General features: G+C 39.6%; 1 protein-coding gene across 1 annotated transcript in view; it reads left to right on the top strand.

Annotated features, from left to right (window-relative positions):
• Window positions 1-15,753, top strand: part of MAPKAPK3 (MAPK activated protein kinase 3) — a 43,540-nt gene extending 27,787 nt beyond the window's left edge. The window contains exons 5-10 of the mRNA XM_063426616.1: window positions 1,191-1,317; window positions 2,328-2,403; window positions 2,686-2,810; window positions 12,691-12,776; window positions 15,219-15,299; window positions 15,424-15,753. Of these exons, the coding sequence (XP_063282686.1) occupies window positions 1,191-1,317; window positions 2,328-2,403; window positions 2,686-2,810; window positions 12,691-12,776; window positions 15,219-15,299; window positions 15,424-15,576 (648 nt within the window). The 3' untranslated portion in view covers window positions 15,577-15,753. The remainder of the gene's footprint in view (window positions 1-1,190; window positions 1,318-2,327; window positions 2,404-2,685; window positions 2,811-12,690; window positions 12,777-15,218; window positions 15,300-15,423) is intronic.
• Window positions 15,754-16,168: the final 415 nt, after the last annotated feature.

Raw genomic sequence — 16,168 nt, 5'->3', positions numbered from 1 at the left:
GTGTTGTACGTGGCGGGGTGGAGGAAGAAACCTTCAATGACATCAGTGAGGACAAGGAACGGGACATGGCTAGCTTGGTATCCAACCTTGTGCAAATGGGGAGTTTGCGGTTGTGCAAATGGACTGTTTGCGGTTGTTTGTGGTGCGTTAAAAGGGGAGTTTGGTCTGTCACTGTGAAGCGGGCGTAACCCTTACACTACCTGATCGATACAACATCATACCTGATGTTTTAAAGCACGTTATTCCAAACAATTTAGGAATGTTAGGTGATTTATGCCCTTTATGGATTAAAACCAGACTCTGCATCAACTATGTAATTTTCCATGGGAGTTTTGCCATGCATCCCCCTCCGGCATGCCACAGTCCAGGTGTTAGTCCCCTTGAAACAACTTTTCCATCACTATTGTGGCCAGAAAGAGTCCCTGTGGGTTTTAAAATTTGCCTGCCTATTGAAGTCTATGGCGGTTCGCCGGGTTCGCCCGTTCGCGAACATTTGCGGAAGTTCGCGTACGCCGTTCGCGAACGGAAAATGTTATGTTCGCGACATCACTAGTCTCTAATGATTTCATATTTTGAAAAATAATGTAATATTTTGAAATTTCTTGGCATAGTGTTAATTTAGATATAATATATTTTTTGATATTTTAATATTTTGGGGATTTTTATTTAAAGTTTATCCAAAAATATTAAATTATTTGAAAAGCTCATCCAAAAATATAAAAAAGGGGCATCACCAGACCAGGTGTCCCATACTTTATGGAAGGAAAAGGTAGTATTATGGACCTGGGAATTAAATTTTTATATACCGGTACTTTTTTATTATATACTTGTAAAATTAAACCAAGTTTTAATGGATGCTCATTAAAAACTGCATTTGTGTGCATATTCTTTAATGCACAATAAATAATTTAAAAGGGAATTTACTATATATATATATATATATATATATATATATAAACTATTTGTGCTGTTCATATTAAAGCTGGCAACCCAATTTAAAGTGTGATTGTATGGCAATCTGTCTACCATCATGCTACTGAATTGTTTTGTGTCAGCCATGGTTCCACATACCACTCGATCACTAAATGACTTTGTCAGCCATCTTGTTAATAAACATCTTTGTGTTTCCCATGATGTCATTTTATTTAATGTCTCTAAATGATTGCTCGTCTTCCATCTTGTTGCTACAGCCTGAGAACCTCCTTTACACTACCAAGGACAGTAACGCTGAACTTAAGATTACAGATTTTGGATTCTCCAAGGAGACAACTATTCAAAATGCTCTTCAGACTCCTTGCTATACTCCATATTATGTGGGTAAGTAAGAAATAACAGCAACAGAATGGGAGATAGAATTTATATTCTATACACCCTATCTCAGCTGGATATGTCACTCACGTCACGATGATCATGATGTATACAGTATGTGTTTACATTAGAGATGGATAGAAAGGTGTCTCCCATGGCGTATGTTAACATTAGAAAATATATTCAGGATCGATACAAACTACTTTCTGGTTACCTGTTGAATAGCAGGACTATGCAGAGGACAGGAGTTGAGGAAAGGAGATTTTATATTGTTTGATTGTTCTGTTTTGTAAATTCTGTAGATATCTTAGAAATGGTTCTTGGTGAATTTTTTAGCACTATAATTGTTTAAATGGAAAGCATTTACATCATATTAACTTAAAGAAAAATCTGTTTGCCATATATTAGTCATAAACGAATATTAGGAATTTTGTTGTAGAATTGGAAATCCGATAATATTTTCACATGTTTGGGTCAACAGCACGTGCAGAGATGCATGAAAATGAGTTGATAATTTGGAGAGTTAGGTCAATATATATATATATAACATATTCAGACCATTCCTCTGCTAATTTTTAACCAGACATCAAATTACACTAAATCATAGGAACACATCCAAAATGGTTCCTCCATTTAACCTTTGAATTGCATTTAGCAAATAATGGAATACTGGGGAGAAATTAGGTGTTTTCACCCAATTCAAAAAAATCCAGTGTGTGTGTTTGAAGCTTAATAATAAATGCATATATGCAATTGTATAGCTCATGAACCTCTAATTATACTGTTTTTTAGTAATACAGGCTGACCCAGAAATTATAATAATAATAATATTGATTCTAGTATTCATTACAATTTGTAGGCGTGTTCTGCTTTGTTAGAATAAATAAAAAAAGTATATTAGTTGTAATAATTTTGATTGACTTTATTTCGAGCTTAGTGAATAACCCTGTATATGCATATTACAACAGTTGGATAGAGCAGTCCCAAAAGCTTTCACTCTATTATTTGTCCTCATGCAGCTCCAGAGGTACTTGGACCAGAAAAGTATGACAAATCATGTGACATGTGGTCTCTTGGAGTCATTATGTACATACTGTGAGTATTCACATCATTATTTTCTATTACAATTGCCTGTAACTCTCTGCTCATAAATCACCATTTCAATTTTTTCAACCTTCCAATAATTTATTAACCATTTTTTTTAAACTTTAGGTTGGTTCTCCCCTTTCTACCCTCCAATCCTTCTTTTTTACTCTAATTTCTTACTTATTATTTGTCTCCTTGTGAACTTTTTTTTTCTCTCATTGCCACTATATTTTTCTTTTTTTTTCTTTAAATTCTCTACCTTACATTTTAATTTTCTTTCTCCCATCCCAGCCTTTGTGGGTATCCCCCATTCTATTCTAACACAGGCCAGGCTATCTCACCGGGGATGAAAAAGAGGATACGAATGGGCCAGTATGAGTTTCCTCCACCAGAATGGAATGAAGTTTCCGATGAAGGTATGGACAAGTCAACTGAAACACAACGTTGTCATGTGTACAATAAATATAGTGAAAGCTGCTACAGTAAATAAAAGTAGTAAAATGTATACAAGTATACAGGGAGTGCAGAATTATTAGGCAAGTTGTATTTTTGAGGATTAATTTTATTATTGAACAACAACCATGTTCTCAATGAACCCAAAAAACTCATTAATATCAAAGCTGAATATTTTTGGAAGTAGTTTTTAGTTTGTTTTTAGTTATAGCTATTTTAGGGGGATATCTGTGTGTGCAGGTGACTATTACTGTGCATAATTATTAGGCAACTTAACAAAAAACAAATATATACCCATTTCAATTATTTATTTTTACCAGTGAAACCAATATAACATCTCAACATTCACAAATATACATTTCTGACATTCAAAAACATAACAAAAACAAATCAGTGACCAATATAGCCACCTTTCTTTGCAAGGACACTCAAAAGCCTGCCATCCATGGATTCTGTCAGTGTTTTGATCTGTTCACCATCAACATTGCGTGCAGCAGCAACCACAGCCTCCCAGACACTGTTCAGAGAGGTGTACTGTTTTCCCTCCTTGTAAATCTCACATTTGATGATGGACCACAGGTTCTCAATGGGGTTCAGATCAGGTGAACAAGGAGGCCATGTCATTAGATTTTCTTCTTTTATACCCTTTCTTGCCAGCCACGCTGTGGAGTACTTGGACGCGTGTGATGGAGCATTGTCCTGCATGAAAATCATGTTTTTCTTGAAGGATGCAGACTTCTTCCTGTACTACTGCTTGAAGAAGGTGTCTTCCAGAAACTGGGAGTTGAGCTTGACTCCATTCTCAACCCGAAAAGGCCCCACAAGCTCATCTTTGATGATACCAGCCCAAACCAGTACTCCACCTCCACCTTGCTGGCGTCTGAGTCGGACTGGAGCTCTCTGCCCTTTACCAATCCATCCATCTGGCCCATCAAGACTCACTCTCATTTCATCAGTCCATAAAACCTTAGAAAAATCAGTCTTGAGATATTTCTTGGCCCAGTCTTGACGTTTCAGCTTGTGTGTCTTGTTCAGTGGTGGTCGTCTTTCAGCCTTTCTTACCTTGGCCATGTCTCTGAGTATTGCACACCTTGTGCTTTCGGGCACTCCAGTGATGTTGCAGCTCTGAAATATGGCCAAACTGGTGGCAAGTGGCATCTTGGCAGCTGCACGCTTGACTTTTCTCAGTTATTTTGCGCCTTGGTTTCTCCACACGCTTCTTGCGACCCTGTTGACTATTTTGAATGAAACGCTTGATTGTTCGATGATCATGCTTCAGAAGCTTTGCAATTTTAAGAGTGCTGCATCCCTCTGCAAGATATCTCACTATTTTTGACTTTTCTGAGCCTGTCAAGTCCTTCTTTTGACCCATTTTGCCAAAGGAAAGGAGGTTGTCTAATAATTATGCACACCTGATATAGGGTGTTGATGTCATTAGACCACACCCCTTCTCATTACAGAGATGCACATCACCTAATATGCTTAATTGGTAGTAGGCTTTCGAGCCTATACAGCTTGGAGTAAGACAACATGCATAAAGAGGATGATCTGGTCAAAATACTCATTTGCCTAATAATTCTGCACGCAGTGTATGCATGAATTTATTATTCAAATATGATTTTGTTCACTTAGAGAATTGTGCTGATTTAGCATTTTCTAAGAATGCAGCTGAATGTTAAAAAAACAAGTCCAACTCGGCTTCTTTTTGCCTTAGTTGTGCAATTATAGTTTTAGTTTACTCCATTTCAATATTTTACAGGGTTATTTACTAAAGTGTAAATTGGTGCGAATTCAAAGTAAGTTTAAAGTTTTAAGCCATAACTTTAAGTTTCCAAGTCAGCTAGATTTTCTGTTTAACTATTTTAACCAAAAATGTGAAATTCACTTCTAGGGTTATTAATTACAGTGAGAATTCAAAGTGAATTTCAAATTTAAGGTAAAAATAAATCAAAATGAAAAAATTGTCACAGACAGCGATGCTTTCAGGTAGGCTTCTCTGGCAATAAATTAGAAATTTGCTTTGAATTCACATTGGATTTTCACTTTAGTGTAATAACTGCAAATCCACTCTTTGTCTGCAAGAGTAAGTATACAGATTTACACTAATATTATGTATAGAGACGTGTAAGCACTAGCAACAATCGCAAATTTTAGTCCAAGCTGGAGAAATTTTAGAGTTGAAGGATTGGTCCATTCAAGTAGTTTGGTTCTTAGTTTAGTCAATATTAAACCATTAACTTGCTGTCACTTAAAAAGAGCATCACAGGCCATCTAAAAAATTGTTGTAGCCCAGTTCCTAGGAAATGTAGTTTTACGTTTTACGTTGCTGTTGAAAAACTATGCTGCTCTACCAATTTCTATACTTGCTAGGATTCTATATCTTAAAAAAATAAAAATAAAAAAGACAGCATAGTTACAATCAGCATAAAGATACACTGCCTCACAGAAAACATAGTTCCATCAGTATACATATAATAACTTTAATAGACTGTTCTGTGGTTACTATGGTAACTATGCAATTTGTATTCATATTAATATTGTTATTGTACGCATGTATGTGCGCAGCTATCTTTATCTTGTGTATTATTTCTTTATATTTACCATCTTTTATTATACATCTAGGAATTGACTTAATAAATGTTGTTGAAACAGGACATTATCACAATATAGATATGCGGTTACCAAAACAACGCATGTTTGCTTTATTTTTCAATGCCCTTTGTGAGATTTGTTTTCCTTTTTTTTTTTTGTCCCAGCCTCTCTCTAGTGCAGAGGTTCCCAACCCAGTGGGGTAGGGGGTAGTGAGACATATGGGTAATCCCTAAGTCCTGGACTGTTAGGGGGTACTTGAGGACTGGATTGGGAACCACTGCTCTAGTGGTTTTTTTCTTCTCTTTGCTCCATTTCCTTGCCACACTCCTTACGCCTCTTTGTTGATTTTACTAACCACATTTGGCCTTGATGTTGTCCCTCTACCCTATGACCCTATGCAGCTTTCTCTCAAAAAAATCTCTCTTCTTTGTTGTACCTAACCCCACTGTGTATTTTACTCCTTTTTATTTCTGTTTTAGAGACTCTTCTTTTGTGGGTTTTCCTCTCTTTTTGTGAATTTAAGTTTTTGTTGTTGTTTTTGTCTTTTCTATTTTATATATATATATATATATTTTTTTTTTTTTTTATTCTTTATTTATAGAGTGCAAAGAAATAACAGTGTTCAGTACGCCACAACAGCCTCTGTACACAGATTGATAACAAGTTATATAAAACAGAGTTATGGCATTCGCAGATATCGCACATTTTTAGATTTGACGTTTATTAAATTACAGTGCTAGTAGATGTCTGGAGCTACTGTTAAGGGAGAGTGGCTGAGCTTTGCATATACATAGGCATGTTGCTAATCATTTTAAAGTAATACGGTAAGTAAAGCATGAGGAAATGCATAAAGCTAATAGCTAATAAAGACATACTGAGTTGTTATGCTAAACAATACTGCCACTGGGTACTGGTAACAGGCTTCTTAGTTGGAAGTAGCTCCATTTTGCCCTACGTGTTAATATGGTCTGTGAGACTTGCAGGTATCCCGTACGTATGGGACTTTAAGAAAAAGCATAATAAAAAGACATAAGCAAAAACATAAGAAAAAGGACACAAGAACAAAATACCACTGGTTGAGAATAAGCTGGGGCGCATATATGGCCTGAGTCCTCGTGAACGACAGGTAGCAGTGTGCTGTTAGTTCAGCCTATGCCCGATAAGTAATGTCCCAAGAAGATGGTTCATTATCTGCCATGCCAAAGTGTCTGGGTGCTCGTGGTCGGCGTTGCCAAGTGAGTGCCAGACCACCTTGCTGTCACGATTCGGGGAACCCAACACGCTAACACACACAGACACACACACAGAAAGTGTGCAGTACCGGACCTTAGTGTGGCCGGGCTAAGCACACACAGAATAGTCAGGAGACAAGCCGAGTAAGGGGAAACCAGAAAACAGAATAACGAGAAACAAGCCGAGTTCAAAGGGTAGGAGAAAGTCACAAAGTCAGTATAACAAGCCAGGGAGTACGTAACCAGAAAGCACACGTTCAGTATCAATACTCTAAAGCAAAGACCACAACAGGGCACTGAGAGACAGGAAAGGTAAGTATAAATATCCTTGCCTTAATTCTGATTGGATAACTTCCAATCAGAATTAACAAACACACGTGGGGGGTATCTATACCCCCCACTGTGATTGTTGCACTGTCGCTTTAACGCCGGGTCACGTGAGCGACCCCGGCATACTGATATAGGTGCCGGCCCCCAGCGTGCAGCGTTAGACATGCTGCCGCTGGGAGGAGGAGAGAACGCGAGCGGCGTGTCAAGAGGAGAGGACGCCGCTCGACGACCGGTAAGAGGAGGGGGGACCGCGGGCAGCGACGGACCGAGGGTGAGTGCTGCGAGAGGATTACAGCATCCCCTCACCGCTGCCCGCGGAGCCCTGACACTTGCTGCTTGCGTGCTCGGAAGTATCTTCAGTCTGGAAAGTATTAAATTTATAGCCACAGTTCTGCCAACTTTGTATTTTTCTTATATAAAAAAAAAAAAACCAAAAACGTGTATATGTGAAAAAGGCAAGAGATCCATTTACAGTACTATGTGCAAGACTTTCAACATTGCTCTCCTTATACACATTCCTGGTTGCCTGCCAATTCACGTGTTCGCTCAGAAGCTCACGTACGGGGTTTGTCACACCCTTCTTTCAATGCATACTTCTTCCATTGTTTCTTGAAGCTTTCCAGAGCTGGGAATTACTAAACCCTTTTCTATCCCGTGGTTTCATTTCCTCATAAGAATTGATTGACCCCCTTTGTAGCTTCTATACTTCCCTGACCTACTTCAATTCCTTTGGTTTCTACGCGTCCCATCACCATCTTTATCTACTCTCAGATTGTGTTAGCCTAAACAATAAGTGTACTTAAGCCAGCAGGGGGCACACATTGGCACATCTTCTGGTGGGTTATACAGTATTTTACTAGTCCAGACAGTGTCTGGGTGTCACAGGAAGCAGCCAGGGTTGCAACACAGTGAAGGTCAACTCATTTTAAATGTTAAATACAGTTTTATTACATTGTAAAATAAACCTGGAGAAGAATTCATTAGGAACATTTTAACCACAGCAACCATGAGAATACACACGTGGAATTATATGAACAAAAAAAAGAATAACACATTAACATTTTGAATGTTTCCAATTGTGAGCAGGGCAATTTTTTATCCAATATACCACTTTTAGGTCTGTCATATACCTGTAATTAAAGCTACATTAATTACTGGCACTCTATAGTGATGTCGCGAACATGAAATTTTCCGTTCGCGAGCGGCGAACGCGAACTTCCGCAAATGTTCGCGAACGGGCGAACCAGGCGACACGCCATAGACTTCAATAGGCAGGCGAATTTTAAAACCCACAGGGACTCTTTCTGGCCACAATAGTGATGGAAAAGTTGTTTCAAGGGGACTAACATCTGGACTGTGGCATGCCGGAGGGGGATCCATGGCAAAACTCCCATGGAAAATTACACAGTTGATGCAGAGTCTGGTTTTAATCCATAAAGGGCATAAATCACCTAACATTCCTAAATTGTTTGGAATAACCTGCTTTAAAACATCAGGTATGATGTTGTATCGATCAGGTAGTGTAAGGGTTACGCCCACTTCACAGTGACAGACCAAACTCCCCGTTTAACGCACCGCAAACAACCGCAAATAGTCCAGGAGGCTACAGGACTCCCCTACCGAATAGCATTGGCAACAATACCCGGCAATCTATGGCTCCTGAATAGCATTGGCAACAATACCCGGCAATCTATGGCTCCTGAATAGCATTGGCAACAATACCCGGCAATCTATGGCTCCTGAATAGCAGTCGCAGAGATACAGCACCCACGGACTGGTGATCCTTAAGGTGCAGCTAAAGCCACTTCGTCTATAGACAGTCATAACAGTTAACCTTTCCACATCATATACATGTCGCAATGCATAGTCTCTGAGAGCGGTTGATGTTTTAGTAAGAACTAGTCTAACTACTAATATAGTTGAAACATGCTACTTTTATTCATGCCAGACAACCATGCAGGCCAGACTACCAAACATGCCAGGGCCAATCATAGTTAACCACCTCAGATAGTAACATGGCTCCCTCTATATACAGAGTAAACATGGCTCCCTCTATATACAGTGTAACATGGCTCCCTCTATATACAGTGTAACATGGCTCCCCTCTATATACAGAGTAACATGGCTCTCCTCTATATACAGTGTAAACATGGCTCCTCTCTATATACAGAGTAACATGGCTTCCCTCTATATACCGTGTAAACATAGCTCCCTCTATATACAGAGTAACATGGCTCCCTCTATATACAGAGTAACATGGCTCCCCTCTATATACAGAGTAACATGGCTCCCCTCTATATACAGAGTAACATGGCTCCCTCTATATACAGAGTAACATGGCTCCCCTCTATATACAGTGTAACATGGCTTCCCTCTATATACCGTGTAAACATGGCTCCCTCTATATACCGTGTAAACATGGCTCCCTCTATATACAGAGTAACATGGCTCCTGAGCTGCGGGTGGGGGCCCTATAAAAGAATAATGGGGGGGGGACCTACTGTCCTCCCCCCACCCCTGCGCGGCAGGTGGGGGCCCTAAGTTACAATAAGAGGGGGGACCTACTGTCCTCCCCCCGGCCCCCACCCCTGAGCTGCGGGTGGGGGCCCTATAAAAGAATAATGGGGGGACCTACTGTCCTCCCCCCCAGCCCCCACCCCTGAGCGGCGGGTGGGGGCCCTAAATGAAAATCCCTCCCCCCCCATAAAAGGTGACTAGGGGTCCCCAAGCCCCTAGTCACCCACCCCCCCACCCAAATAAAAAAGCCCCTACTTACCCCCCTCACCCTAAAAAATAGTGAGGGGGGAATAAAATTCAACTTACTATTCGACGTCTTCTTTTTTCTAAAATCTTCATTTTTCAGTCCCAAAAAAGGCCAAATAAAAAGCCATCATACCCGTCGAACTTAAAAATAAAATAAAAAACCCGAGCGCAAAAAAACATTCCCGACGAAAAAGAAAAAAACAGACACTCAAAAAGTTAATCCATCTTCACCCACGGAGGGCTCCGCGCAGACTAGGGTATTAACATATACCCTATTGTTACAATTGTTACTTGAAAAGAATGAGGAATGCCATTGGGGTACCACATGCTCATTTGTTATACCTCCATGCACTACAAAAATAAAGATACATTTTTTTTTTAAATGTATGCAGCTTCTGGATGAATCTAAAATGGATGCTGTCCAGGAGGTGGGAGGGTCTGGGAGGGAGGGTCTGCTTCTGATTGGCTGGAATGTGTCTGCTGACTGTGAGGTACAGGGTCAAAGTTTACTCAATGATGACGAATAGGGGGCGGACCGAACATCGCATATGTTCGCCGTCCATGGCGAACGCGAACACGCGATGTTCGCCCGGAACTATTCGCCAGCCAACCGTTCGGGACATCACTAGCACTCTATAAAGATGCTCTGTCACCTTTTGGGGTCTTTGCATATTTTGTCAGGACGCGACATCAGCACTGTACTCTAGTGCATGCGCAAGAGTGCAACGCTGATATCTCTGGAGGATCCTCCATCAAAAAGAGCCATTTTCCCCTCAGCCATGCTGAGTGCTTGACAAGGCTTGAGAAATGTTGTAAAGCTTGCCAAGAGTAAGAAAAGATACATAACCCAAAGTGAAATTCCAACACATTGTTTGTGTGTGTGTGTGTGTGTGTAGGGGTGGGGAGGGGGCGCGGGGGAGAGGGAGGCAGGCAGGGTGACAGAGCCGCTTTATCATATTAATAATATTCTATTTGGAAATTCTTGTATTCCAGCTTATCTCACAACTCCCCCTGACTTTGTGTTGACCACATTGCACAGAACGGAAGTGTGTCTTATTGTGTCCCCCCTCCAATCCCCCCCCCTTTCCCAACAAATACAAGTTTTGATATGACTGGTGCACATAAATAAACATTACTGGAGGAAGTGTAAAATATTTACCCTTGTTGTCATGAAATGTTGGCTATTATTTGCAAATTGTATTGGTTATACGGAATATTCAAGCCAACGTTCAAAATAATTGACAGGTTTTAATGAGACTTACACCCCTGTGCTGAGCCTGTTGTTAATTCAGACAATATACAACAGTATGCTGTAGAATGACTAATAATGTATGCCCTCCATTATTTCTGCAAAAAAAATCATACATTTATGTTTATTGCTTGCGTACCCAATTTTCCCAATCATGTCCCCAATGCATAGGATGACTGGCTGCGTTGTGCTTATTTCATATGCTATGCACACATGGCGGGTTTTCACTTAACTGCAGTGAATTGAAAGTTGAATTGTGAAATGAAAGCTAAAAGCCTAGTTGTAAATACAGTTAAGTTGCTGAGCTTTTACAAATCAGCTACTTTAACACTTAAGGACACATGACATGTGTGACATGTCATGATTCCCTTTTATTCCAGAAGTTTGGTCCTTAAGGGGTTAAACAACTAGTCCAGTATATTCATTTCTACACGAGACGTTCCACGACACCAAAGTACACAATGTGTTTTTTTTAAAGGTTCTCTGCAGTGAACGGGTTAATAAAAATAGCACAGCCTAGTTACAACCAATACATAGATAATGACACTGTGATTGTGAGACTTTAAAGAATGTCCATAGAAATGTATCATGTAATAGGAGATGCTTAAGTTTCTACTTGTCAGGAATCCTATTTTTAAAATAGTTGTTTCATACCGTGGTGATCAGAACTGAATAATTTTATTGTATATGCTTGGGGCATTAGAAACTCTAGGACAGACCCTTTAATATGCAAAAAGTTTCCTTTTACGTGAGTTATGGGAAATGCGGGTAATGACATACACATACGAGTGTATTTTAGTTTTGTGCCATAGAGTTTACAGGTAAAAGATGAGTGCAGTGAGGACAAGAGATGAATCCCATGCATATAATATAGTTATACACCCCTAGCCTGTGCTATTCTGCTAATAGGGATAATAATGACTGCTTCTGCTGAATCCTGCTTTCCCCTAAAATTATTTGGACAAATAGTGAGGAAATAAAAGGGAAACTTCACTACACCATCTCAAACAGACGAGGTAGGTTTTGGTTACCAGGAATTGCCTGGTATTCCATCTAAAAAACGGTTTTAAAAAAATTAATGGAGGAATGTCACCTGGTGCAGACCACTTTAACCCCTTAAGGACCAAACTTCTGGAATAAAAGGGAATCATGACATGTCACACACGTCATGTGTCCTTAAGGGGTTAAACACTCCTTCTCAGTCCTGGCACTTAGTAAACGAGTCAGAGTGCTGCCACCGTCAGTTTACCATGACAACATTCTGACTTATTCTCTGAGCGACAATCAGAAGTTTGTTTTTTTTTACTGTGGCCTGCACCAGTCAAAGGTTCAGACCAGACTTTTCCCCACTGTATCACCAGGTCACAATGAAATAACATAAAGGATTTACATTTCTGGACTAAAATGGCAGAATTTGCTAAATTTCCCAAATCAACTATTTTTCCACGTTGGCTTTTTTTTTCTCTCCTAAAATTTGCATTTTAGTCATCAGTCATCTACATCTTATTTGGAAATTAGAGTTGGTTGTGATTAAATTGTATGTTTTTTTGTAGAGTTGTTTTAGGGTATAAGCACATTTTAGCTGGAGGTTGTTATGATGTTGAAAGTTCCAAATATCTGAGATATCTGTGTAGGTGGTCCAATCTTTTAAGGATCTCTTTTCTCTTGTGTTTGCAGCTAAGCAGATGATTCAATTTCTCCTGAGAACTGACCCGACAGAAAGAATGACAATTATCCAGTTCATGAATCACCCTTGGATAAATGTATGTATGCATACCTCCCACATTTCCCTTAGGAGGGACAGTCCATATTTTGGATTTTAAATCCGTCTGCCCCTCTCTTCTATCCTAGCGCCCCTCTGTTCAAGGAGCCGCATATAATGGTGTGTGTGTCTGAGTGCATAACATAACTGCAGTAATAATAGTCACAGTAATGAGTCTTGAAACTACAAGTAATGTGTTTTGATTAGCAAGTCACCTAACATTTCTCAGAACAGCCTCTGGCTGCACCCCCACTCACACCCAAAACTAAAAGTGTATTGCTTTACCACGGCCCCCGTGGACACTCTCCCCGCATTGTTAAGGTTTAAAGAACGTTTTATTAACTTACCGGATTCCAAAGCCGTGGTCCTTTGGCGCTGGGTAGTGGTCTGTCTCCTTGGACATCCTTCATTGGGGAGGCCAGATGCGCATGCATGGCGAGCGCTGCAAGCTAATTGGGCATTCTGTTTGTAAGTAAGGATTGCCTTAATGCTTTCCTGTGGTGTTAACTGTTAGACTAATGCAGAATATGGGGATGTCCAGAGTCGTATCACAGAGTCAAACTCTGTGAAACTCCAAGAAACGCCTCTAGTGGCTGTCTGGTAAACAGCCACTACAGCCAGTCGTGCATGGACAGAAACATGTGATTGGAGCAGTAGGGCTGCAAGATCTATACACTAAAACTGCCTTATTAAGCTAAAGTTATATTGGTGACTATAGAGCCCCTTTAAGTGATTAGATAATCATTTTCATATTCTATAATATTATAATTAGCTTAAAAAAAAGTTAACTAAAGGCCTAATGAGGTTCTAGCCTTTGGCAAAAGGCTAAATAAGGAGCAGTCACCATGGTAACCAATAGAATGTTTAGCACTTTGCCCAAGGATAGCACCCATTATGCATGGATGTATCTTTGTATCTTCTCGAGGTCAGTGTATCACTTGATACATACATTATCTAAAATGCAATGCATTCCTACCTGCTAAGTGTATGAAATCCCAGCTTAAAGCACTTCCCTTTGTTTGATTAGTTTTCCACTTAAAATAAATATCTGTTAAGGGCTCCACTTAACGAGCTTGATGATTATACAAATTATTCTCTATCATCCCCCGTAAAAAAAAATTCAGCTGTAAACAAATGCTTAGAGTGCTGTATAAATAATCTGTCCTGCTTCGCTAGCTAACACACCATTTCTGTCTGGCACAGTCCTTGATGGCCACTGACCTGCCAAGCTTTTAGAGTTTATCATAACATAAAACATGTTACAATAAAGCTCGCTGCGTAAATCTCTAAGCTATATACCACAGTATGTGTTGTCCTAAAAGCATAAGTAGGCTGTTTTTCTCTCCCCTTGTCTCTGGAGTCTCATCCTCCTTAAATGCAAAAGGCAGGTCTAATTTAGTATTTAAATAGGTCGGACAGGTGTAATTGAGCATAAGAATGAAGTTGGATGAGGTTTTGCTAGTTGTGATTTTGAACAGTCCATAAAAAAAGTGAGAATATGAACGGTAATCTATGAGTAATTTAGAGCTCCGATGGGCTTTTTGGCAACATGTAAATCTGTCACATAAAGTTTGAGCAAGTAAGAAATTATCACCCTTTTAAATAATATACAATCTTCTCATCTCTCTTTCCTCTGTATTCCCTGCCATTAATTTTATTATCCTCCTACCTAATGGTTTCTCGTTCCCTATTTCAAATACATTAAGATGAGACTTTTCAGTAGTTGTTGTACTGTGCTTAGAGTTCTCACCATAGCTTTAATGTGCAAGGATGCATAGCTCTGACCAAGTAGTTTCAATTTTTCCATAAAAAAACCTTTTCACACTTTTCTTTCCCTCCTTCATCTTGTATCCATCTTCCTTGCCACTATTTTCTTTCTTCATTAAACTTCTCTCATAACACCATGGCCAGGAACTTAAATCCTAGTTACACCTTTCCAGAAGACCTGTTTCCTAATTTTGTCTTTGTACAGGGGCAATGCTACATTTTTGCCACTACAACATTTTCTAGGGACATATCCCAATACATTTTGCTCCACACTGTGCACATACTCTCCATATCCCTCTCATGTCACGTATGGATTTTCCTTTTCTGTCTCTTGTCACTCTTTATCCTCATTTTGTATAATTTCTTTCTACACTCATCGTAGTATCGTTTTTCTATTAATTTATTTGTTTACTAGTGTTCCCTTCAACCCACATCACTATTACAAAAAATATATATCCCTTCCCAAAAACTTAGCTTTTAAATGTTGGAGATCCACGTTTGAACAATTGGTGTAATGTGTAGGGTAAGGGTGGCTGATCTGTGACTCCACCTATTTGTACGACATTTTATGTGTGTGCCCCAACACTGGAAAATTAAATGTATGAAAAACTATGTCTTTTGCGTTTTTTCAATGAAAACATTTTTTAATTAATGACAAATCTCATTGTTTACACAGCAGTCAATGGTAGTACCTCCTACCCCCCTTCACACAGCTCGGGTGCTTCAGGAAGACAAAGAACATTGGGATGAAGTAAAGGTTAGTGTTCTACCACCACTAGGCCAAGATAAATATATATATCCCTTGTCACCTCATTCCTTCTTAATTCTGCCTGTTAGTTGCTCTAAATAAAACTTCCTAATTGTTCAACTTGTTTCACCAGGAGGAGATGACTAGTGCTTTGGCCACAATGAGAGTTGACTATGACCAAGTGAAGATCAAAGATCTCAACTCTTCAACAAACCGACTGCTCAATAAGAGGCGCAAGAAACAGACTGAGGGCGTTGGTGCTGCAGGGGGCTGCAATAACCAATAGGATTGTGTCGGCACAGGCTATCTAATGGATTGGGGTCACTGAATGGTTGTCCCTTGGACATGTCTGCGTGTTTTAATGTCCTCTGTGTAACTGTAGTATAATTTATGCCACCTGCAATTAAAGTTCTAGGCCACAAGACATTACATGTATATACATATAAATATTTATGAAACAGAATTGTTTATGACGTTATTTTTATTTTTATTGTATTCCTGTTTCGGTTCCTCTACATTGCCTGGAAATTAGCAGTACTTCTGCTATTAAGTCAATCATTAGGTCAGAATGAAAAATAGCTAACACTTCTCATAAGGAACATTTACAGTGGCCCTGTCCCCACTGGTCAAAATCATATGAGATCATAACACAAAGCAAGCACTACTTTGCCTTATGGGTAAAGTCCATACTGACAAAAGTAGAGCTTTGCGGTCAGGTTTTCCCAGTTCCCCAGCGGCTGGTAATGGGAATCTACTTACACATCTCTTGAGTTGGTCTATGGAGGATCCCACACTCTTTCAGGGTAGCGCATCAACCTTTGTGTTTTACGCTTGTGCACATGCACAAAAGAACAGCATTGATGTCGACTCCAGTCAGG

Source organism: Pelobates fuscus, chromosome 7 (assembly GCF_036172605.1).
Source record: "Pelobates fuscus isolate aPelFus1 chromosome 7, aPelFus1.pri, whole genome shotgun sequence".
Lineage (NCBI taxonomy): Eukaryota > Metazoa > Chordata > Amphibia > Anura > Pelobatidae > Pelobates > Pelobates fuscus.
This window is presented reverse-complemented; position numbering and strand designations above follow the sequence as displayed.